Source organism: Protobothrops mucrosquamatus, unplaced genomic scaffold, assembly GCF_001527695.2.
Source record: "Protobothrops mucrosquamatus isolate PMUCROS unplaced genomic scaffold, P.Mucros_1.0 scaffold1482, whole genome shotgun sequence".
NCBI lineage: Eukaryota > Metazoa > Chordata > Lepidosauria > Squamata > Viperidae > Protobothrops > Protobothrops mucrosquamatus.
The window spans coordinates 205199-229041 of NW_015387659.1; the positions used below are offsets into that span (position 1 = coordinate 205199).

Genomic DNA, 23843 nt, shown 5'->3' on the forward strand with positions numbered 1-23843 from the left:
AGCTTCTTGTATTGCTCTTCTTCTATACAGGTAGTCCTCAACTTACAACTATTCAAAGTTACAATGGCACTGAAAAAAAGTCACTGATGATTAATACTGCACTTACAACCATTGCAGTATCCCATGGTCACATGATCAAAATTTGGGTGCTTGACATCTGATCATCATTCGTGACCTTCTCAGCTGGCTTCTAACAAGCAAATTCAAGGGGGGGAAACCAGATTCACTTAACTACCACAACATTCACTTAACAACTGCAGAGATTCACTTAACTATGGCAAAAAAAGGTTGTAAAATCAGACATGACTTCATTTTAATTAAGTTATTAAGTTAGCAATGGAAATTATGGTCCCAAATGTGATCATAAGTTGAAGAATACCTGTGGTGTAATTAGTCATGGAGGAGGGGGGAAGACATATCATCATGAATAAATGGGAATGAATGGCTTTATTGGTTTATTTTATTTTACCACAGTTTATCTATCTATCTATCTATCTATCTATCTATCTATCTATCTATCTATCTATCTATCTATCTATCTATCTATCTATCTGTGTGTATGTGTGTGTTTTGTCTATCTATCATCTATCTATCATTTATCTATCTATCTATGTATCATATCTATCTCTGTGTGTATTGTCTATCTATCTATCTATCTATCTATCTATCTCTATATCTATGTATCATATCTATCTATCTATCTATCTCTGTTTGTGTTGTCTATCTATCAATCAATCAATCAATCATCTATCTATCTATCTATCTATCTGTGTGTATGTGTGTGTTTTGTCTATCTATCATCTATCTATCATTTATCTATCTCTATATCTATGTATCATATCTATCTCTGTGTGTATTGTCTATCTATCTATCTATCTATCTATCTCTATATCTATGTATCATATCTATCTATCTATCTCTGTTTGTGTTGTCTATCTATCAATCAATCAATCATCTATCTATCTATCATCTATCTATATCTATGTATCATATCTATCTATCTCTATGTGTGTTGTTTATCTATCTATCTATCTATCTATCCATCCATCCATCCATCCATCCATCCATCCATCCATCCATCTATCTATCTATCTATCTATCTCCTGCCTGTATTATTTTTACAAATAACTCATATCCAACACATCTTCCTCTTCTTATTTTCCCCACAACAACAACCCTGTGAGGTGAGTTGGTCTGAGAAAAAGTGACTGGTCCAAGGTCCCCTGCTGACTTGCATGGTTAAGGCTGGACTTGAACTCACAGTCTCCTGCTTTGTAGTCTGGTGCCTTAACTATTGGACCAAACTGTCCTTGGTCTCTCCTTCACTTAAACCAGGGGTGTCAAAGTGCCGGCCCATGGCCGGATGCATCATAGCGAAACCGCACCCACCCCATTGCCGGCAATGGCAAAAAAGTCACAATACATCGCAACATGTCACGTGACGTTGCGAGTTTGATACCCCTGACTTAAACCTTCCTTGATTGTTTCTTCCTTGTGAGTAGATATTCCAGCCTAACCTCTGTCTAATCCAATGATGACTATGAACGTTCTCTTTTGGTTTTAACAATGAAACAAAGCAATCGGGGTGTGTGTGTGTGTGTGTGTGTGTGAACCCGTTATACTCTGGTTACAGATATATTTATTTAAAGATTTATGGATGTATATATTCCCATTGTAACCCATTATAGATTTATAGGTTAATAATTTCAGATGTGCATAATAGAAAATCAGTCACAATTTTTATTCTGGACAGGTTCCTTGTGGGAATTTTCAAAACCGAAAGACAGATGGTTCCTCAAGATTTGTCTGAATTTGTAAAATTTCAAACGGGACTGAAGGGTATACGCACTAACTTCACTCGCAGTAATTCCATGTGCATCTGACTCTATCACCTCATCTTTGACTTTGTCACACAGAGCAGCAAAATCAGAGAAGTTCACTCAGCATATCATTAGGGTGTAAAGGCACAGAGTTTGGTAGGCACAGAGGTTTTGCAATTCGGATCCTCATGAATACTGATATATAGCTGAAGAGAATTTCTGAGATTACAAAAGCTAAGATATTGTGATTAATAGAGATTTTCAGGAAAATATCATTTTCTTATGGATTGTATAAGCCTTCAAAATATTAAGAATCACAGGCTTTGATCTTTAATACAGAATACTTTCAGAAAATGGGGCATACAGCTTGATATGATGTTAACTCAGAAGTATTTCTTGATTTTTTAGTGCTTACTTCCAGTTCTCTGTGCATTTGACTGTAGCCAAAGTTCATGTTAAATATAAAAACAAAGGACAGAGGTAGCCAGGGGATAAAAGGCTTCAATGGTTAAAAGAGCATCACCCAGATGGGTGGGGCTGGATATTTCTAATCTTTCTGTTTGGAAGGTGGACTCAAAGCTTACTTCTTTTTTAGGGAAAAAAGATGTCCCTAATGTTCTTTTAGCACTTATCCTTTAATTTTCCCACCGTCTCATTAAAATGACAGACACTACATCCCAGATTTTGTCATCTGTGCAATTTTGACATGAAGTCCAAGGATATTCGGGGGAAAAACAAAGAAGCTGAGGAACTCATATTATGCTGGACTGGGGGGGGGGGATTATTCGTTTTTCTCATACCAGCAACGGCACTTGTGATAGTAAATAATTTCTTTTTCCTGCTTTGTTTTAAACCTTGAACAAAAGAGAACCATGTTGTTTCAGAAAAGGAAGAAGGGGGAGATAATGGCAATTTGCCAAGAGATTAATTTCATTGCATTTTGTATATGATGGCTGGGGTTGCTGAATCTCAGGCGAGATGTAGGTAAATCTCTGCTTACAATAGCTGCAGTCCTACAAAGGAAATGAACATCCAACTTGCATGCCAAGTGGCTGTATGTTTAATTCATTTCTCTTACTATCAAAGATATAACTACGATCCATGGCCATTATATTATGAATTTATATTGGAAAAATTGTATAAGACAATACATGGATCTGAGCTAAATACACTGTTTGCACATTTTATAGCTGACATAGGCCATAAGGTGATTTCATATGAATATTTCAAAAGCAAATTCATTAAATATTATTCTTCTCAGCCCCAGTTCTTAGGCTTCTTTCTTTTTATTGGGGACCAGTGTGGAGCTGACAACTATAGCTCTTTTGTTATAGTTTTGAAACAGTTGTTCCATATTAATTGATTATGGGATGGGTAAAACTGGGTCGATTCAAAGTAAGGGTGTAGTAAATCTTTCCATGCATTCTCCACATATAAAATTGTGCAAGAGGTTTTATGTGTCCAATATCCTCTAACCTAAGGGTCTCCAACCTTGGCAACTTTACGACTTGTGAACTTCGAATCCCAGAATTCCTAGCTCAGGAATTTTGGGAGTTGAAGCCCACAAGTTATAAAGTTACCAAGTTTGGAGACCCCCTCCTCTAACCCTTATACCCATTAAGTAGGATGTCTGGATAAGAGTGAATATGCCTGTTCAGTTGGGCTCTATGCAATGTTTAGAAAGCCTTCATGATTGGAAATTCTGGTCCTCAAAGGAATAGTTGTCCTCTGTCATACATTTTTAAAAGAACATAAGAAACACCAGCATCTAATCCAATGTCTTGCTTCTTACAGAAGCTAACCAAATTGTTTCTCAGAAATAAAAAAGCAGAACATGAAGGCAGAAGCTTTTTCCTTCTGTAAATCCCCAGGGACTGTTATTTAAAGATGTGCTGCATAAAACTGTCACAATTGGTAGCCATTGGTGATAGTCCTGTCTTAGTATAACTCACCCATGTAGCCATCCAATTAATGGCAATCAATACCCCCTGAGAAAGCAAAATATTTTAAAAGCATATTATATAAAGTATTTTTATTTGCCTTATATGTTTTGCCTAATATGCTTTACTAGATTTTACAGAAAAAAGTTCTCAGTTGATTTTGTCTAAATCAATGTAAATCTCATTTATTTATTTATTTATTTTGCTTTTGAGTCAGTGTTAACTCCAGGTGACTGTCTCGACAAGTGCCTGCAGTTTGCCGATGAAATTTCAGATGTGGCTCATCATTGCCTCCTGAGAGAGAATGACTGGCCCAAAGTCATCTAGCCGGCTTTGTGCCTAAGATAAGAGTAGAGCTTCATGTTCTCTCAGTTACTGGCCTCATGCTTTAACCACTACCCTAGACTAGCTCTCATTTTAATCTATAACTTCTATTAATTCATTTTTTTAAAAAAAATAGAGTCCAAATATTATAACTTTCCTTTATATATTTGTTTCCCTACTTCCTCTTATTGTTTGGCTCATCTTCTTCTGCATTTTTCTGGTGACAATGTTTTTGGAGTAACAACCACAAACATACAATGTATTCCAATTAGGGTAATTATATGTATTTCATTGCAGGATGTGTATAATTTCTTGTTCAAAAAACACCTGCAGTGTATTCATAGGTATGGATCAGAGAATAAAATACATATGGGAATGTGCAGAATCTTTGCTCACTGGCTCGTCTCCCCAGCATTACATCCAAACCCATGCATTTAACTGAAACTCTGAAAGAACTTACCAATGTACTACAGGTAGTCTTTAACTTACAACTGGTCATTTAGCAACCATTTGAAGTTACGGAAGACCCCAAAAGCTACTTGACCCAGATTTGAAGTTCTAGTGGCTGCCTCCATGTGGTGATGCTTTTTGGAAAACCAGCGACTGGCCTATACTTATGGCTGTTTGCAATGTCCCGTAGTCCTGTGACCACAATTTAGATTTTTTTTTAAAAAAAAAATGGCATTTATTTCGAGTTTCCGACAAAGAAATACTCCATAGAAAACAATGAGTTCACTACAGACCATGGTATTCACTTAATGACTGCTGAAATAAGGTAGTAAAATCCCATATGGCCATGTGGTTACTCACTTAACAACCATCATGACTTAGCAATAGCAATAGCACTTAGATTTATATTCCGCTCCACAGTTCTTTACAGCCCTCTCTAAGTGGCTTACAGAATTAGCAAATTGCCCCCAACAATCTGGGTCCTCATTTTACCGACTTTGGAAGGATGGAAGGCTGAGTCAACCTTGAGCCAGTGAGATTTGAACTGCCAAACTGCAGGCAACCAGCAGTCAGCAGAAGTAGCCTGGCAATATTGCATTCTAACCCCTGCGCCACCACAGTTCAGGACCTTACTTTCAGGCTCAATTACAGTTGTAAACTGAGGACTATACCCACTCTGTCTATCTATCTCTAACTCCATCTATCTCTATCTCTAGCTATCTATCCATTGCTCTCTCTCTCTCGCTCTCGCTCTCTCTCTTTATCTATCCATCCATCCTACCTACCTACCTACCTCTGTCTGTCTATCTATCTGTCTATCTATACTTCTTTTATCTACCATCTAGTTATCTATCTATCTATCTATCTATCTATCTATCTATCTATCTATCTATCTATCTATCTATCTATCTATCTAAAGTTAAAAGAAAGAGTAAGACTCTATTTGCACTATTTGACTCTAGAAGACATTTGAACTGAATAAAACCATAATTAAGGTTTCTTGAAGTTTTCACTCACTGCGGTAAAAGAGAATTTGCTTCTAGAAGAAAACAGAATTTCCTGTTTTAAGAGTACAGTTCTCATACTTATTTAATAATATGGTGCCAAGAGTATGTATAAATATCCTTTCTTTCATTGGAGAAATATCTATTCAACTATCTGCATCATCCCTGATTTCCTGTACCCCAATTATATCCCAAAGGAAGAATGTGACAGAACCTCTCACACAACCTTTTCAGAAGTGAAGGCAGGCACAGAAATACCGAGTGAAGAACAAGTGCATAAAAGAAAATAGTGGCACTATATTATTATTCCATGAATAAAGTCAGCTCAAAAATGCCACCAGCAGAAATTAAAAAGAAATTCTTGCACATCCTGAGAATAATACAGAGAAGCAGAGGAAGAAGCAGAAGAGAAGAAAGCTTTTGACAAAATGCAAGCCAGACTTCAGCACAGTGTTAATTAAGCTATAGAAAATTGGGTGACCTCCAGTACTGAAATAAAATTCTAGAGAAGGCAGAATGCCCGTGTCTTAAAGAAAAGCCAGAGAAATACAATTATTGCATTGCAGCACAGAGGAAATTCCTCTGTAAATGCTTCTTGTGCTTCAATTTTTACTTGCTGAAAAGAACTTCCAAAAAACAGTAAATGTGAATTTAAAATAGCTTCTCAGACAATTACCAGAAGGATCCTTTTCTTTTATATTTTACCTGTTGGAACACTGAATTGTACAGGAGGCAGGTCACAGCTTTCTTGTGACTTGCCACTCTCCTTTTCCCTAACTCCTGTTCCATTTCCAGGACCATCAGTTGGTTGTTCATTGAGATGAACAGGAGACCTTGTGATTCATCAAAATAAAGGATGGAGTGAAAGTCCACGCTTTTAGGGAAGGATCCGGCAATCCTTTGCACACAAAGTTGATGCTGAATGTCCCAAAGCCTTAATATCTGTGCAGAGGAAGGAGGAGAGGAAGGAAAATAAATTAGAACTAAAAATAAAGAAACCCAATCCAAAGTCTTCTCAACCTCTCATCAGAAAGCCAGACCAAAGTGTTCAACCCAAGTACTTTGATGATTCAAGACATCATCAATACACAAAGGTAAAACACGGAATCTCAAGCCAAAAATATTGCATACTCAGTCCTGAAATCTATAGATGGCTTAAGGAAAGGTTAGTCTTAAGAAGAAAGACTGAGAAAGATATAATTCCTCAAGTTCCAGAAAGAAGATCGAGACTTGTTCTCTGTTGTCCAACCGAGTACAGGGTACAAAATTATGATCTTATGTTATAGTAAAAAAAAATACTGGTTGAATGATAGGAAATTCCCCTTCAATATGTCTGTTCAAGCAGAGCTGGACAGACTTATCAACTCAATGAACAACCAGCCATATGTTAGGGACACCTTGATGTGGATTTCTACCCTGAAGTTATTTTCCAACAGTCCAACAGTCATTGATGGTATCATCATCTAGTCAGCTATCATTAAAACCTGTCCATGCATGTCATTCTTGTTTTGGCCCAATGATATTTGGAGGTCTTTAGAATAAGCTATACATTGCTAGCACAGAAAAGGGAATTTGAATATTGAAGACACCTAAATGGTTTCTTCCACCTCTCTGATTCTAAAAGAGTTTTGGAGTCATTCTAATTCCATGGGAAGCACAAACCAAAGTCAGGCTTTTCATCATTGTCATTTTCTTCTCTGAGCTGTCAGATCAAGCCTTTATAGAAAGGAAAGCTTTTTATCTTCTTTTAGTCTGCCATTTGTCCTACACAGGATTGTGATGTTTAATTTGGATTGCTGGCAGTCAATAAGAGATTGCTTAAGCATAGCAGAAGGCTTTGTATGTAAATAGCTACCATTGCTGATGCCCATTCATCCATCAAAGTGAAACAGATTTATGCTAATGCCAAAAACAACACAAGATTGCTTGTAAAATAATGGCTGAACAACAAAGGGAAGACAGTGTTAGCCAAGTATTAAGATAATTATTGAAACTTAACAACTTAATATTTTTTGTTCAATCTTTCAATCAGAGCATATTCTGTATTCTCCATATCTAAGTTCCAAGCTCGTGTCTTCATGAGAGAAGTTATTAATGGAAGAAATTAGCTTAGAGTTTCAACTTTAGCTTGTGTTTATGGCATTTATCTCTCATTGAATTAACAAATGGTGTTTTTTTCAATATAGAGATACCTTTTCAGGGCACAGTTTATCTTTGACCCACTGAATATGTGACATTTTTATTTAGAGTAGTGTTTTTTAATCTTGGCAGTTTTCAGATGTGTGGACTCCAAGTCCCAGAATTCCCCAATCATACTTAACAGTTGGGAAATTCTGAGAGTTGGAGACCATACATTTGAAAGTTGCCAAGGTTAAGAAACACTGATCTAAAGTTTTCATGTGACAATAGAAATGATTTTTAACCGCTCTAGCAGCACCTGTCTGCAGCATGCCAGAAACTGGTCCATGCAAACAAGAGAAGACCCATATACCGGATGCAGGTAGCACATGAAACCATGCTCCCTCTGGTTCATGGAAAAACCATGGAACCAGTTCCTGGTGCCCAAAAGGTTGGGGGGCACTGTTCTAATAGAATAGGTAGGTGCAAGTGAGAAGAAAGAGTTCTGCAAGTAACTTGGCCCCATGTCATCAAGGGCATAATGGCTCATTAGCAACACTTTGAATTAAATCCCAAAGTATACTGGTAACCAATGAAGCTTGAGGTGTTCCATGCACTGAATGAATTAAGCCCATAATTGTCCTTGTGGCTTCATTTGGACCAGCTGAAACTTCTGGATACACTTCAAAGAAAACCCCATGTAGTGCAGATTGCAATAGTTCAATCTTCCAATCAGGACTGAGTGGTCATGAGCAGGGCCTCTTGGTCAAGAATGGGCTCAATTGGTGCATAACATGTAGCTATGTAAAGACCTTCTGAGCCACCATTGCCACCTGCCCTTTGGGAATAAGTCTAAGTGGACCTTCAAACTGGTTTTGTTAGGGTTGAGATGAAGCTTGATGTTCCCCATGCATTCCCCCACATTCTCCATATGAGAAAAGTCCTTTGCCATATCACTCAGGTGGCCAGGGTTATAGACATAAAGTTGATATAATCAGCACACTGATGATACCTCTTCCTGAACTATAGGATGGTCAATAGAGGTCATCTAAAAGTGTGAACAATACTATATTCGTCTCACACCTGGATCCAAATCTTGACTGAAAAGTATCCAGATAATCTACTTATTCCAGACTGGAGCAATTTCCTTCTCCAATACCGTCTTCCAAAAGGAAAGTTGGAAAGTGGATGAAAATTGCATTGAATCATTAGGGCCAGATGAGGCAGATCACCTCCTTCGCATGACCCAGCAAAACCACCCCTTTCTTAAAGGCAAATTCTCTACCACCAAAACTCAACCACATGTCATCTCCTGGGAAGCCTTAGCCAACGAGGAGGGACATGGATGCAACTCTGAACTATTTGTGAAATGATGAATCTTTGAACTGAGGTGGGCAGCTAATCTTCTTTACTCACGGAGACATTCTAGATACATAAATGATGTTTTCTTGGATACCCTGGATGTAGTCTGCTATTGCTGTCTACTGAGGGGTTGTTTTTTTTAATCATAGTGTAGTCTAAGCTCTGGGACTTTTTGGTAGCCGCTTATCCAGGGAATAATCTTTTCAACTTCTGCTTAGCTTTTCTGATTTCAGCTAAAGGTCAACTAGATTCAGACATCTGTGTGGACTGTACTATAAAGAAGAGAAGGGAGAATTAGGACAAATGAAGTTCAATATATATGTAGAAAAATAGTTTAAGGAAGACTTCTAAATAAGTCTAGTATTCATGTTACTAAGTGGCACAGTGAGTTTAGATTTTTATACTGGGGTCTTGTGTAGTATAATGAGCTATGTTTGACAGGCTCCTTCAACACTCACCTTATCCTTGGCAAAGCTGAAGAGCAGTTTGCGCTCAGTAATGAACTGGACAGCTATTACACTGTCTGAATGACCTGTCAGGATTCCAGCAGGTTTTGATGTGACATAAGGATTCCAAAGGCAGACGGAGCAATTAATTCCTGCAGTTGCTGTTCAGAGTCATAAAGTTGAAATACGGTTTTACAAAAGGGTTCCAAGGTGTAACTAATGAGTATTATCAGTGTACAAATACATGAGGCAGAGATTCAAGTGAACTGCGATTTGATCAAATCTCCAAATTAAATTGACTTTCTTACCTGAATTATCACATTGATTGAAATGTTGAATTGATGCCGCCGAATAGATTTAGTGATCTAACACTTTGTAATGCATGCCACATCTTTTTTCCTCTAATTGATTATATGATTCAGCTCTGTTCAGTTTGACAGTTTGTGCCTTTGGCACATTGGTAAGAAGATAGACACATTCTGATTCTAATAGTTTTCCCAATCTGGTATGTTATCTCAGGGGCACCAGGTTGGGAAAGGCTGCCTTTTATCTCCTTTCTGCTTTATTTCCATTTCTTTCCTTTGTAACATTAATAACCTGCTTGCTTTGATTTAAACCCAATGTGATTCAGAGAAAGAAATAGTGATAACCTATACCTTACAGAGAACTCTATATGTAATCTTTTAGATTCGGTCCATGTGGTTACCTATTAAAAAGCAACAATTAATTCTGCTACAGGATTGGAAAAGCACATTATAACAAAGTTTGCAAATTGGAAATGCTACAAATTTAATAACTTTATTTTGATGCATTTATTTTATCTGCATCTTACATTAAAATTCATACAAAGTGCAATACCACTCCATGAAGAAGCTCTACTATGTTTTAGTGTTCAGTTCCTACTATTATACTATATTAACATAGTTAGGGTACTATTTTATTTATTTATTTATTTATTTNGGAAGGAAGGGAGATCAGGGATCACCCTGATCTCTGGGGGCAGTTCGTTCCAGAGGGTGGGAGCTCCCACAGAGAAGGCCCTCCCCCTTGGGGTCGCCAGCCGGCACTGTCTGGCTGACGGCACCCTGAGGAGACCCACTCTGTGAGAGCGTACAGGTCGGTGGGGGGTAGTCTGTGGCAGGAGGCGGTCTCGAAGGTATCTTAATTGATACCCTAACATCAATATATTAATAGAAATATGGACCAAAATTAAATAAAGGAAAAATCACCAGTGTGTTAGTATCCAGATTTTAAAAAATCTATAAGGATAAAGTCACTTTTAATTGTGGTCCTTGTGGTAGTAGCAATGAGCATATTGTGTGTTTACCAAGGCAATAAATTCCACAACTTGGTCATCAGGCTCTCTTTTAGGTATCTATCTAATATGCTGGTGTAAAGTAGAAGACAGCTTCACTCAGAACTATGATTCCCTATGTTTTATGACAGTAGCTTGATAGTCATTGCTTAGGTATCCAAAGAGCATCTTTCATACAGAGAAACAAGAATCAAATCCCTAAGATTTGTAAAACAATTTTACTTTACTTTGGCTTCCTATACTTTACTTTTGTACTACCACATGTCCATTTAGAGTAAAAAATATATATATATAAGGAAGGAATATGGTGAAGGCCTCGGGTTAGAAACCAGGAGATGGTGAATTCTAGTCATGCCCTGGGCATGAAGCCAACCAGGTGACTTTGGGCCAATCAGTCACTCTCTCTCAGAATGACAATGACAAACTTTTTCTGAAAAACCTTGCCATGAAAACTGCAGGAACTTGTTCAGGCAGTTGCCAAGAGTCAGTCAATCTCTCTCTCTCTCTCTCTCTCTCTCTCTCTCTCTCTCTCTCTCTCTCTCTCTCTCTCTCTCTCTCTCTCTCTCTCTCTCTCTCTCTCTCTCTCTCTCTCTCTCTCTCTCTCTCTCTCACACACACACACTTCTTCCAAAAACCTCTTGTACATCCTTTAAGGCATTGGCTTTATAAGGCCCACCTAGTCTTTCCATCCAGCCCATCGGTTCTCAAGCAAGAACCTGCCACACCACATGCAACCCTCACTTTTTTTAGTGTGCACTTTTGTATTCTCTTACAACAGAAAGAAAACACTTTTTTCTCAATGAAGGATATCAGGATCCCCTTCCTTCCTTCCTTCCTTCCTTCCTTCCTTCCTTCCTTCCTTCCTTCCTTCCTTCCTTCCTTCCGAATGAATCTGGGAGTAGAAGCAATCTCTAAAGAGATAAAGGACTATTGACCAGTATACACATATTGTTCCCTTGGCATACATCACCTTAATAAGATGCTAATCTATGGCAATAAAATTTATGACCAGATTTCTAGAAAATAAATCAACCTTGAATTATCTATCCATATGCCACTGGCAAACCTCCAGAACAAGTAATCTGGCAGCTGAGAAATACTTGCCAAATATTTTTCTTCCTGTTACAGCTCAAATACACTATATCACCAAATTAAACTGGTTCAACAATTTTTTTTTCTCTACTAGGGAAAGACAGCTTTTCCAAAAATGTTTGGTTTGTCTATCCAATTTTTCTCCCATTCATGACAGACTACCATTTGAAATATTTATACTCATTAAACCCCATCAAACATGAAATAATACAGGATATATCTATCTTTTTGACTTTAATAACTTGGATAAAGAGGAAATGTTTCAACTAGCAGCAAGGGTCTCTACAATATCACTATCTTGCACATGTCTTTTCAGACATGTCTGAACTCTATTCTACAATTGGATTATTCTAGTATTTCACCCTTTGTTTCTTTCTAGCTTTTCTATCAGTTGTAACTTGATCAGAATATGCTTTATTCTAGTTTGCCTCTTGTTCATCCTGCCCAGCCTCCCTGCTACTTCTTTGTGGTATTTTCTTCACTGGTTTTCACTTCAATCCAATTCATGTCAAGCTCCTTGTCTTTCACTTTGTCTAGCAGCACTGCTCTGCATCCAGTCCTGAATTCTGTATGGCTTTTTTTAAGTGTGAAGCTTAAAATGTCTTCCCTCTGCAGATCTGAGTACTGAGGCAAAAACCAAAAAGCTACAGCCTAGCATCTATGGATCACAGAAGTGGTAGTGGAACATAGGAACATCCTCCATCTGTACAAGAAGCCTTATAGGTTTAATGTATTATTTTTACAGGAAGTGCAGCCATTTTCATGAAGAGAATAGGAAGACAGAATTCCCAAAGTTCTCACAGAAACTTGGTTTGCAAAGTGCCTCAGCAAACCTATCTTGAATATATTTATCTAGGATTGTTTTGTAATGCATTTGTCACACAAAAAGCCAGAGATATATAACTCTAAGAAACAACCACCACTTAGTAAATGTCATGTTTTACAACTTCACAGAGATTTATCGAACTTTTCTGGGTGGAATCCAAACCCAGGAAACGAGTGATTGATTTTACACTGCTTTTCATATATATGATAAACACAAATACTGTTGTCACCATTAGTAGAGCTAGAGATTTCAGGGAAGCAAAAGAATTTTAGACAACTCTGTCTTACTTGGCAATGAGCACAGTTTTGTTGTGGAAATGAATGATTTTTAAATGGTTTTAAAAATATAATTAACATCTGGAATTAGCGTTGTGCCAACACTTGATTTGTAACTTTATAGAGATTTACTTCCTACCAGCAGAGACATCTTCAAAGGAGGTTGTGATGGTCAAAAGCTTCAAGGTTTTACAGGATCACAATCCAGCCATCACAATTCAAGCTCTTGATTTGTACATGCATGTAATATTGAGGCACATACAAAACAATTGGGCCTTAAATCATGCAGATTTTGATTCCTTCTGCAGACACCACTGTCTAGCAAAATATTTTATTCTTGAAAAATTATAAACTCATGATGGTTTGGAATTTCCTTGCTGGTGTGTTGAACTTACTAGATAGCTGGATGTTGCTTCTAACTTGAAACAGTCCAATGGGAAGAGATTCCCAAGAATGTCTTCCATTGGGATCTAACTGAAGCAAGGACAGCCAGGAAGAAAGCAGACCATTGGAGACATAGCTGCATAGTGAAAGACTGTATATCCCTAGCTATCTAATCCCTTGCTTGCTTGCTTGCTTGCTTTATTTATTTACTTATTTAATTTATTTAACTTCTATGCCATCAATCTTGCCGAGGAACTCTAGGCAGCTTATAGCCATATAATTAAAATATTATATAAAATGTTAAACAATAAAAAACATACATTTAAAATTCAATTAGCCAAGATGGGAGTGCTTGAACCTCAGATTCCACCCCAGAGAATTTCCCTGGAATTCTTTTCTCCTTTGAAATAAGTTTCAAAAGTAAATTCTCATTCATGAAACAGAATGGTAGCTAATAGGAGGGGGAAATGCAGAATTTTTCTAAGTGTCAGTCTTTATGTACGTACTCAGTGGACCAATCTTTCCCTATAAAATCTTCTTTTTTAAAGGAGAAGCCCAAGGCAACCAAGGTTAACCTCCATGGGACCCAACATGCTCATGTCGGTGCAGATCCCAACCAGAATATATCTGGACTTTTCTCTCTACTGTCATGTTCTGAATTTTTATCTGAGTCCTCTTCTGTTCTTTTAATTCACCCATTACATTTTATAAGAACGTAGAAATCAAGAGGAATATACATACCTATTAAGTTAAGCCTGGAATGAAAGTCAAAGGCGTTGACTCCTTGGTCAATATAGAAAGCTGTCATTGTTAGGCAAGGACTTAATTTTTCCCTCCAGGCTAGCACCAATGTTTTTGTGCTACTGGTGGTAACAGACAAGAATGCATCTAAAGACGAGCTGTACAAAACTGAAATAGGACAGAGATGACATCATAATTAAGTTCTGCCAAAGCAACAATTCTTAGCTTCAGCTGAATCAGTTGTGGTGACTCAACTATTGCTGGTTTATTTAATATTGGATATTTGAGACATTAGGACTTTTGAGACATTAGGACTTTTAGATGAGTTCCTTCATAAATCCATCCCATTCTTTTCCATAATCATATGTAGATTTCTTGTACACTTTGTACATGTATGCAGATATATACAGTATTTAGACTGAGTTGTAGGGGGAAGGGTATGTCTATATGTATGAATGTGTTTATGCATGGGTGTATTTCAATTTCCATGGCGTCTCACTTATGCATAACTCTATAAAAATATGTAAATGCAATATTATACAGTAAATGCAATGCACATATTTCTAAAAGCATTTTATTTTAAAATGTGCATTTAAAGCACAGTTTGCTCTGAATAAGAAACTAAATTCCAGCATTCAGAAAAACATCCAGTTATTTTCCCAAGTATATACTATAAGTACTATAGTCAAAGAGCTAAAATCAAGGAAACATTTTAGGAAATTAGTTACTGATGGAGACAGACTGGATCCTTGTAAACAACATGAAATTTAAAAGGTAGGTGGATATGACCCTATAAAATTACTCCCTGCTTAAAAGGCAGTGATTTTGTACCACTTCTGATGACCTAACTGTGTCTGTCACTTCTGGATTCTTTTTTTCACAAACAACATGGTTATTATAGCTTTTTAACAGACTTTGAAAATATATTTAGCCATAATAAAGACTAGTGGAGAACTTTATGTCACCTTCTTGAACTAATACCTCAGTTGTTATTTCTTTTTCCTTGAATGGGCAGCTTTATTTCTTGAATAACAACTCCCAATTATATCTTTCTTGGTTAATATACAGTAAAGCCTTTAATTGAACAACATATTTAATTTGATTACTGAATTAACCTATTTTCCAAATTTGTGAAATAAATTAAATAATGCCCTAATAAAACAGGTTATGTTTATGTGATACATCAAGTAACAAAAAACAAACAAAAGTTAAAAGTAGCCAAACTTACTACATTGTGTGAATGTAGCCTAATAGGTCCTAAACTGAACCCATAGTGAGCTAACCCAGTTATAGACTATCAAGTTGATTTCTATTTTGTTCTGGAATCTGTATGTCTCAATAAGATGGAAACAGCTTTTACTTCAACCACTGAAACATTTACTGCAGAAATAAAGTACTTATAAAAATTGTAAATATTTGTAACAAACTAATGCAACTTTATATTGTATATGCTAATATCTACAGTAGTATGGATCTCTGAATGCTCTCCTTCTTCATCTAAAATCTAGCCATGTAAAGTTATGGTTCCGTTCTTTTCACCCCCTATGTTTATTCTCTATTGAAGTGAAGACTTAGTAGGTCCTAACTGTTTTTCTTTCAGAGCTGTGAGTCCTTCCAGAAACCTTGGCATAACCTTTTTGAGAATGGTAGGGTAAAGACGTTCTTGTTGAACTTAATTCCTGGACATTGCATTCATGCAGTTTTCTAGCCATTATGAGTTGGTTTGCCATCACTTATTTTTAGGATTCTATTTCTTATGTTTAATTTCTCAGACCGGTCTAGAGCCCTGCTTAGCCTGCTAGATCAGCAAAGATCGGCTAGAGGCTGCCACCTGGTGTGATGTAGTGAAGATCCATGACTGGCTTCATGCTGGCTATTACTTGAACATGAAGGCTATGAAGCAGAGATGAAAGAACCCTGTTTTCTGATAAATTAGGTTTATTGTATATTCTAACTATTAGGAAAGCTGTTACTACAGCAGAAAAGCAGCAACTGCCAATTACACGCACACATGCATACGTGGAGTTAGTCAGCCTTCTCTTTCTCTCATCTCTTCCCGGGAACAAAACTTCCATTTCCTTTTCATACCAGTGGGTCCTAATAGTCTAAGGATTGATCATCTCTCAGTTTGAGAGGTGGTTGATATCTGTGCATTGCTCTTATAATGGACCTATCTGGTCTCAGACCATCTGCACTCTCACAGGACCCATGTACATCTTCACATTTAATGCATAATTTATCAGGCTTTTAACATTCTAATGCTAATCCAGATTTTTAAAATGCTTTGTAGTAGGTCTACTTAAGGGCAGGTAAGTACAGTTTTTAAGTATCCTGTGATGAATCTAGCTTCTGCCTCCACTTGGGTCAATGAAATATATGTTAGGAACAGCTATAAAATCTTCATAAACATGCATCCTAGACAAACTTTGCTTATAAATTAGCCTATTGGTGAATGAAAAGTACAGGCATCCTTCTGATGAGGATGGTAGGATTAGTAATCAATTTGAAATGAATTTCCTCAACTCCTTGTATATCCCTTGGAGTTTTGAGATTTAAAAAGTACTCCATGCTTTTTTCCCCAGCATTTGTCATTTTCCTCTGGAATTAAAAAAAAAAAAGTAGGAAACTGATTGTGCCTTTATTCCCCAAACATATTTTGGCTTCACCATTTTCCCATATCAGAATTAGATTTTTTTTTAAATTTTTAACAGCTGTCTGGTATCTTTGCCAGGTATAAGTCAGTGTAGCTCATCGTGGAATCTCCAACATGTAAGCGTTTGTTTCAGGAGCCCTCATGAATTTCAGCAATCTGAGAAACGTATAGGTGGTATGTTCATATATTGCATTCTTTATGTGCTCATGTGCAAACAATTGAAGACCATCCCTTAAAAAACCTACTGGGTAAGAAAGGTGCCAAATAAACCTCTGAAATTCAAAGTTGTTATGCCTCTGAAAGAATGAAACATTAAAATAAACACATTTGCTACCAGAAGATGTAAGTATTTGGGAAACAGATTTGTTATATTCTTCTGAAATGTTTGCTTGACAATTTATGTAGTGAAATAGAATTCCTTTAAGAAAATTAAGGGCATACTTTAGCAATTCAGGAGGCCTTGGGGACTTTTATGTGAATAAAATATATGTTATGAGCCAACCAATCTTTACAATTCTACTGGTTGCTGACTAAATTAAGCTGTAAATCAACCTCCTTGGAAGATGTCTGACTGGGAAAGGTGATGTCGGAGCAATTTTTGCATCAAGAGCACACATGATAAATTAAAATGCTCTGCTGCCTGAAGAAAAGATGAAGAAATTAAACAGCAGAAAAGTATGTTCTTAGAGAATGATAAAATCAGGATTGGAAATAGATGTGAAGGTTATTAATTTAACTAGTTTGGGTGGAGAAAATGCACAACTAGGGAATTCATAAGACAAGAATATCTACCTTCTGTCCTGAAAATCTCCAGCAATGAAGATCTCTTACTTGTAATAGCTAGCATATAAAATATTTTTTAAAAGAATTCTTAAACATCTCCCCAGCCCTCTAAAGTATCTTGAAACAGTTTCTGGATCATAGAGAGAAAAGAACACAGGCACTTATCCTCCCAATTTTGTTGACAGCTCATTCTGTTGTGAGGAAAATGTCCACTTTCAATGGGGAGTGAAAGCGATTAGAGATAGATAAAACCAAGTACACTGGCATGCACAAACTACAATAATAAGAATAATAAAGTTGGAAGGGATCTTGGAGGTCATCTAGTCCAACCCCCTGCTCAGGCAGGAAACCCTATACCCAGTGCTTTTTTTCTAAAAAAAAAAAAAAAAAAAAAGGTGCCGGAACTCACACACGTCATACAATCCGCCTTGCCTACCCTACAAGGTTCCATCCAAAAAAGGTGCCGGAACTCCGTTCTGGGCGTTCTATGAGAAAAAAAGCCCTGCCTATACCATTTCAGACAAATGGCTGTCCAGTCTGTTCTTAAAAACTTCCAGTGTTGGAGCATTCACCGCTTCTGGAGGCAGGTTGTTCCACTGGTTAATTGTTCTAACTGTCAGGAAGTTTCTCCTTAGTTCTAGGTTGCTTCTCTCCTTGATTAGTTTCCACCCGTTGCTCCTTGTCCTGCCTTCAGGTGCTTTGGAAAATAGCTTGACTCCCTCTTCTTTATGGCAGCCCCTGAGATATTGGAACACTGCTATCATGTCCCCCCTCGTCCTTCTCTTCATTAAACTAGACATACCCAATTCCAGCAACTGCTCCTTATATGATCGCTGGACTCTTCATCAAAGGACTGCAGAAGAGCCCCAAACAAATCAAGGTTAAAGTTGATATATGTTTGAGTTGTCACACTAACTTTCCATTGTGATGGGATTACAATTCTTAGAATTCAAATGAAACCTCCACATTTGTTCCTTTGAAATATTTAAGAGTAGAATAAGGTGTCTAGATTGCAACCTGGAGTTCTCTTACTGAAGTATTTGATGCCACAAGTATTTGATGAATCCAGATGGTTGTTGTGGGTCTTTTTTTCCCACTCAGTCCACCTATCTGCTTATTTTTCCACTTATCTGCTTATTCTAACTCCTGGAATGAAAATCCAAGTGTGCCATAACAAGCAGGTAAGGGAAATGAATAATAGGACAGAGCAGAACAGATGCTGTGGTTGTCTTTTCCTAAACTGCACTATGGGATTTAAAAGATCCAACAGATGTCTCCAGGTTTCAACTTGACAACGTTGAAATGAAAGTTTGAAAGTTTGTATTAATCGGGACACTTTTATGGCAGAAAGAGGGGTGATTCCTCTCTGTGGGCTAGACATTTATTAATTATTCAAATCTAAATAATTTATGTCATTTATGGAAAATGCTTTATTGTTTTAGAATTTAAAGAGCCACTTCATAATATGAAGCATTTCTTCAAGCTTTGGTTTAAAAGAGAGCAAATGCTGGAGTTAAAAAGAATATAAGACTACTGAAAAAAAGAGATCAAGTTTGATGGTACATGGTATTTTAATGAATCCTTCATTCCGGTAATCAATTGGAGTCCTCCTTTTCTCTAACTTTAAATTATTTCCACCTTCGACTTGAAATTCTGAAGGATATGGTGGACAACTGATAATTGATATATAGGGCAAAAACCTTTAAATGCCTATAAAAAGCATGTCCTTCACAGCACTCCACCTCAGTGAAAACAGTTGTTAAATGTTCCCCCCTGCTTCCCAAATCTATCACCATTCCTCCACCTTCAAAAGACATCATACAAAAGGGCAGGACTTGAACTATAATCCTATCTCTGTCAACTTCTGTATGTTGACCTGCCCTATGGAGATCAAAGTCCCAGAGGGCTAAGTGACAGGCCAATACATCTTTTTCCAGATAAGGCTGAAATGTCTTTTTGTCCATCATTTCTGGGAGTTTTCTTATAGCCTTCCATTTAAGACCTTCCGGTAGCAATTTCTGAGAAAATAAATCTCAGCTTAGATTTACTTTAAAAGTAAACCTGGCTCCTTGCAAACTTTATATAGATTCATAAGCTTTCAAAGTCAGATCTAGTTAGTGCTCAGATGATACCAGAACATCCCAGGGTTGTAAGTACAAAAATAATAATAAAATAAAACAATAAAATAAAATAATAAATAAAATAAAACAATAAAATAAAAAATAAAATAAAATAAAATAAAATAAAATAAAATAAAATAAAATAAAATAAAATAAAATAAAATAAAATAAAATAAAATAAAATAAAATAATAAAATAATAAAATAAAATAAAATATCTGCGAAGGCAATGACAAACCACTTCTGCACTGTAACCCAGGAAACTGCATTGATGGATAAGCTGACCTTGACTTGAGGACATGGCTTATATTTAATAGGGCTTAGGAGACATAGATACATTTGCCATTTAAAAGCCGGATTTCATCATTTCAATATTCTTTCTAACATCACAATATATGGAAAAAGTAGTACATGAGATTAAAAGAAGACATTCTTTTATTACTCTTCAAATGTGTACCTTGCTTAATCCATTCTTTATTATGGATTTTGTGTCTTAAGGTGTGGCAGCATTTGTGATATCCAGAAACCAATTCCTGCCAATTAATTGTCACTGTCACATTTTCATCTTCAAGAGAACTGGGAGGTCGTTCAAACAATGAAATTAGGGCTGCATTGAAGACAATTGCTTGAACCTAGACAAGAAGAATTTATTCAATTTTTAACCATTTCTAAACATTACCAAGATCACACAAATACCTCTATTTTGTTATAAATTCATAATTTGTAGGCATTTAAACTTCATGGCCTCAGCTAAGACTATTTTATTGTTATAATAGTAGTTATTATTGATAGTTCATGGGAGTAACTCAGATCTGTGTATCTGGGCAAGATGTTTAGTCAAAGGATGTAAGCAAATACTTGGGAAACCCAGATTAGTTTTGTGTGGCTCAAGAGCAGGAGTAATGAGAAACAATTGAGCTCAGGGGGCATTTGGTTTGGAAGAAAAGAAATCCTAAATAATATAATTTTGAAGGAACTATTTCAAAATATGCAAGGAGTCCACAAGCGGTGCCCTCCAACCTCTGCTTAAAAATCTCTAAGGAGAGGAAGTGTATAATACTGCTCACTGATAGATCAAATGGGTTGGATGCAAACATACTTCAGTTCAGTTTCTTGTTTCTCCAGGTAGGACTAGATGGAGTATAGATCTAGAGAGATCTAAAGAGATTTAGGGAGCCATTGTGGTATACGATTTAAAGTGTTGAAGAACTATAGCTGACCATACGCAAGTTCAAATCCATGGGCAGCCATGGAACTCACTGAGCCCATATCATGAGATCACCTCAAATCTTCAGTCAGATCCACAAGTTAGGTTAGCTTTATACCTTCTAAACAATCTTGTTTCCAGCATTCTCTTATATCAAACCGTGTAGGGAACTTTCTCTGGTTCATTCCAGGAAACTGTTAGCACTGAATGTGTAGCATTACAAGATTATTGTCAAAGCAATAATATCCAATATTAGCAAGATTATATTGCACCATAATTCTAGATGTTGTGCCATACTTGCCTGTCCACAGACATCTCCCATGGTCAGAATAGCTTCATTTCCATCATGAGGGTTATACCAGTAGTGCATGCATGTCACTGTTCCCTCAAAGCCTTGAAGCCTATATTGACACGAGAACCCTTTTTTGAAATTTAACTCTGCAAAATGGATCTCTTTGTTTGTAAATGCAACAACTACCTAAAAGGTGAGAGAAGGGGTGGGGACAGAAAAAGGAGAAAAAAGAATATTCCTTGAGAACCACCATTCTTGGACCATCAATCAGTTGTTGTTGTTGTTGTTGTTGTTATTATTATTATTATTATTATTATTATTATTATTATTATTATTATTATTATTATTATTATTATTATGGATCATCGCACAGTCAGACAGATGTTCAGACTGGATTTGGCATTTTGTCTACCTATCGAGTCCTTACCAAGGACCTGGGATAGGCAGATGTGGATGTTTGATGGTATTACAGATATCGTCGCAGGATGGAAGCAGTTCCTAGTAAGGCCGCCTTTTGCAATTGACTAATAGCAAATTTGTCAATGCCAATGGTGTTCAAGTGGTGCTCCAGTTGTTTTGGGATTGCACCCAAGGCGCCTATTACTATTGGTAATATTATTATTATTATTATTATTATTATTATTATTATTATTATTATTATTATTCACCATTCCCTCAAAAATTGTGTTCCATTTCCATCAGTTCATCAACCTACCTTGTTAACATTTGGTAATGCAACCAGAGCGGTCACCCAGAGGTCTTTGGGTTTCACAGCTTCTGTAGTGATTTGCACCATCTTTTGTGACTTTAAACTTTCGCCCCAGAGGCCAAGCAATCCATTCCTGCTCACAGTCAAGTATTTGCTGGGATGTTTAAAATATATCACATTCTGAATAACATCTTTATGCATCGTTGGGAGAAACCGGAGATCTTTCCATTGGGGAATGACTGACAGCTTGGTTCGTTCATCTCTTTCATATAGCTCAAGAAGCACAAAGGAAGTCAATTTATCCCAATCAATAAGGCCATCCCGGATCAAATCTATCTTATCAAAAAGCTCACCATATTCCTCCTTAGTGCCTTGCTTAATCATAGCAGACATTGTATTGATAAATGATTCTCGAGTCATCAGACCTCTGTTTCCACAAGATTCTGAGGACTTAGAAGAAGAACACAGTTTAAAGTTTGCTATATTTTGATTAAATAGCAGTAATTCAACAATTTTTACTGGACCAATTTCATCAGTCTTTATTAAAAGCTTTCATGGGTTGGTAGGGACATTAAGCAATATGAAAATTGTATATGAACATACTCCAATCTGGAGAAGATTCAGGGATTGGCACAACTAAATAAGAGGTCACTGTTGACCAACTATAACTAGTCCTACTGTTAGGTGAATGAGGTAATCATTCTGATAAAGATGTGGAGAGGAAGACATTGGAGCAATATTTTATTTAAGTATTTATTTAAAAAACTTATATGGGTACCCATCTTCTGTACCATAATTCTGAGTTGTGCACAACTTGATTGGTTCAGTACTTCTGAAGGTTGCCTCTTTCTTCAAGTTTAGTGCCAAATGCTTTCCTAAAGGCAGTGTTGAAAAATGGTTATTGCCTATTCAATTGGCATGTATACGTAAAATGTCATATGTGTGTGTCAACCTTGCAATGTAAACCACAGAGGAAGCCCAGCCTGATACACCATTTCTAATTTATTGTAAGGTTACATTAAAAAAAAATCTAAGTCTTCTAAGTACATTTCTCCTCTTGCCCCATTGCCTTTACAGCTCAAGAAACTGGGGGGGGGATCCCTTCTAATCTGCTTGCCTTTCCCACATTCCTGCAGTGGGCTAAGTTGTCTGACCATTCCGTTGGCTGCATCTCTTCTCCCTGTCTCTGAAGGTCTAAGCCACATGTTAAGTGAGTCCAACTATAAGGTTGCAGAATGTAATGTTTTGAGGACCTTGGCTGCATAGTATTAATTGCTATGGTAATCATTTTTACTTGAGTTTTTGGATTTGATCATTATGCTTTTAATTATTGTTGGCTACCCAGAGGTCAAAAGTAGAGGTGAGTAGCTATATTAAATCAAATAAATAAATAGTATTAATAGAATTGGTTGAATATTTTTAAGGCATGGGTATCATATTCTGGAAAATGATCCTATACAATATGTATTCTCAGAAGTAAGTTCTGCTTAGCTCTATGGAGATTCTCAGTCATTCAGATGATTGCAGGGAATATAAATCCTTCCATTCTCCACCATTTATTCAGAACCAAAGAAGCTTCTTGGATGAGAAGTGAAATGTCTTCAAGCAAAAACAAAGAAAGTCTAATTGCCTTTTGAAAAAGCATCTTTGGGACAATTCTGCTAAGCTCAGTATATTTGCTTTATTCCAACAAGGGAAGGAATGATTTTGACAGTGGATTTTCTATTTAGTATGGGAAGAACCTCATACTCTATGCATGATTAGGAACAAGTCCAACTTCAGCTTTGCAGCTACATAAAAATAATTGTTGACTTGGCAAAATAAGTTATATAGCTTAGTTTATTTTCCTTATGAAAGACTTGTGTTTAATACTGCAAATACCTAAGGCTTCAAACTCATTTCATATGCTAAAAAGCTATCAAAATAATTATTTGAAATCACTCAGGAGGAAATCTTTTTATGCTATTTAATAATCACTGAATC

At 36.7% G+C, this 23843-nt stretch overlaps 1 protein-coding gene across 1 annotated transcript in view; it reads right to left on the reverse strand.

The window, feature by feature from the left end:
* WDR49 (WD repeat domain 49) overlaps positions 1-23843 on the reverse strand; it is an 88785-nt gene that overhangs the window by 52300 nt on the left and 12642 nt on the right. The window contains exons 2-7 of the mRNA XM_029285298.1: positions 21867-22310; positions 21161-21337; positions 20110-20284; positions 14098-14265; positions 9477-9625; positions 6244-6480 (exon numbers count right to left, since the gene is read on the reverse strand). Of these exons, the coding sequence (XP_029141131.1) occupies positions 6244-6480; positions 9477-9625; positions 14098-14265; positions 20110-20284; positions 21161-21337; positions 21867-22310 (1350 nt within the window). The remainder of the gene's footprint in view (positions 1-6243; positions 6481-9476; positions 9626-14097; positions 14266-20109; positions 20285-21160; positions 21338-21866; positions 22311-23843) is intronic.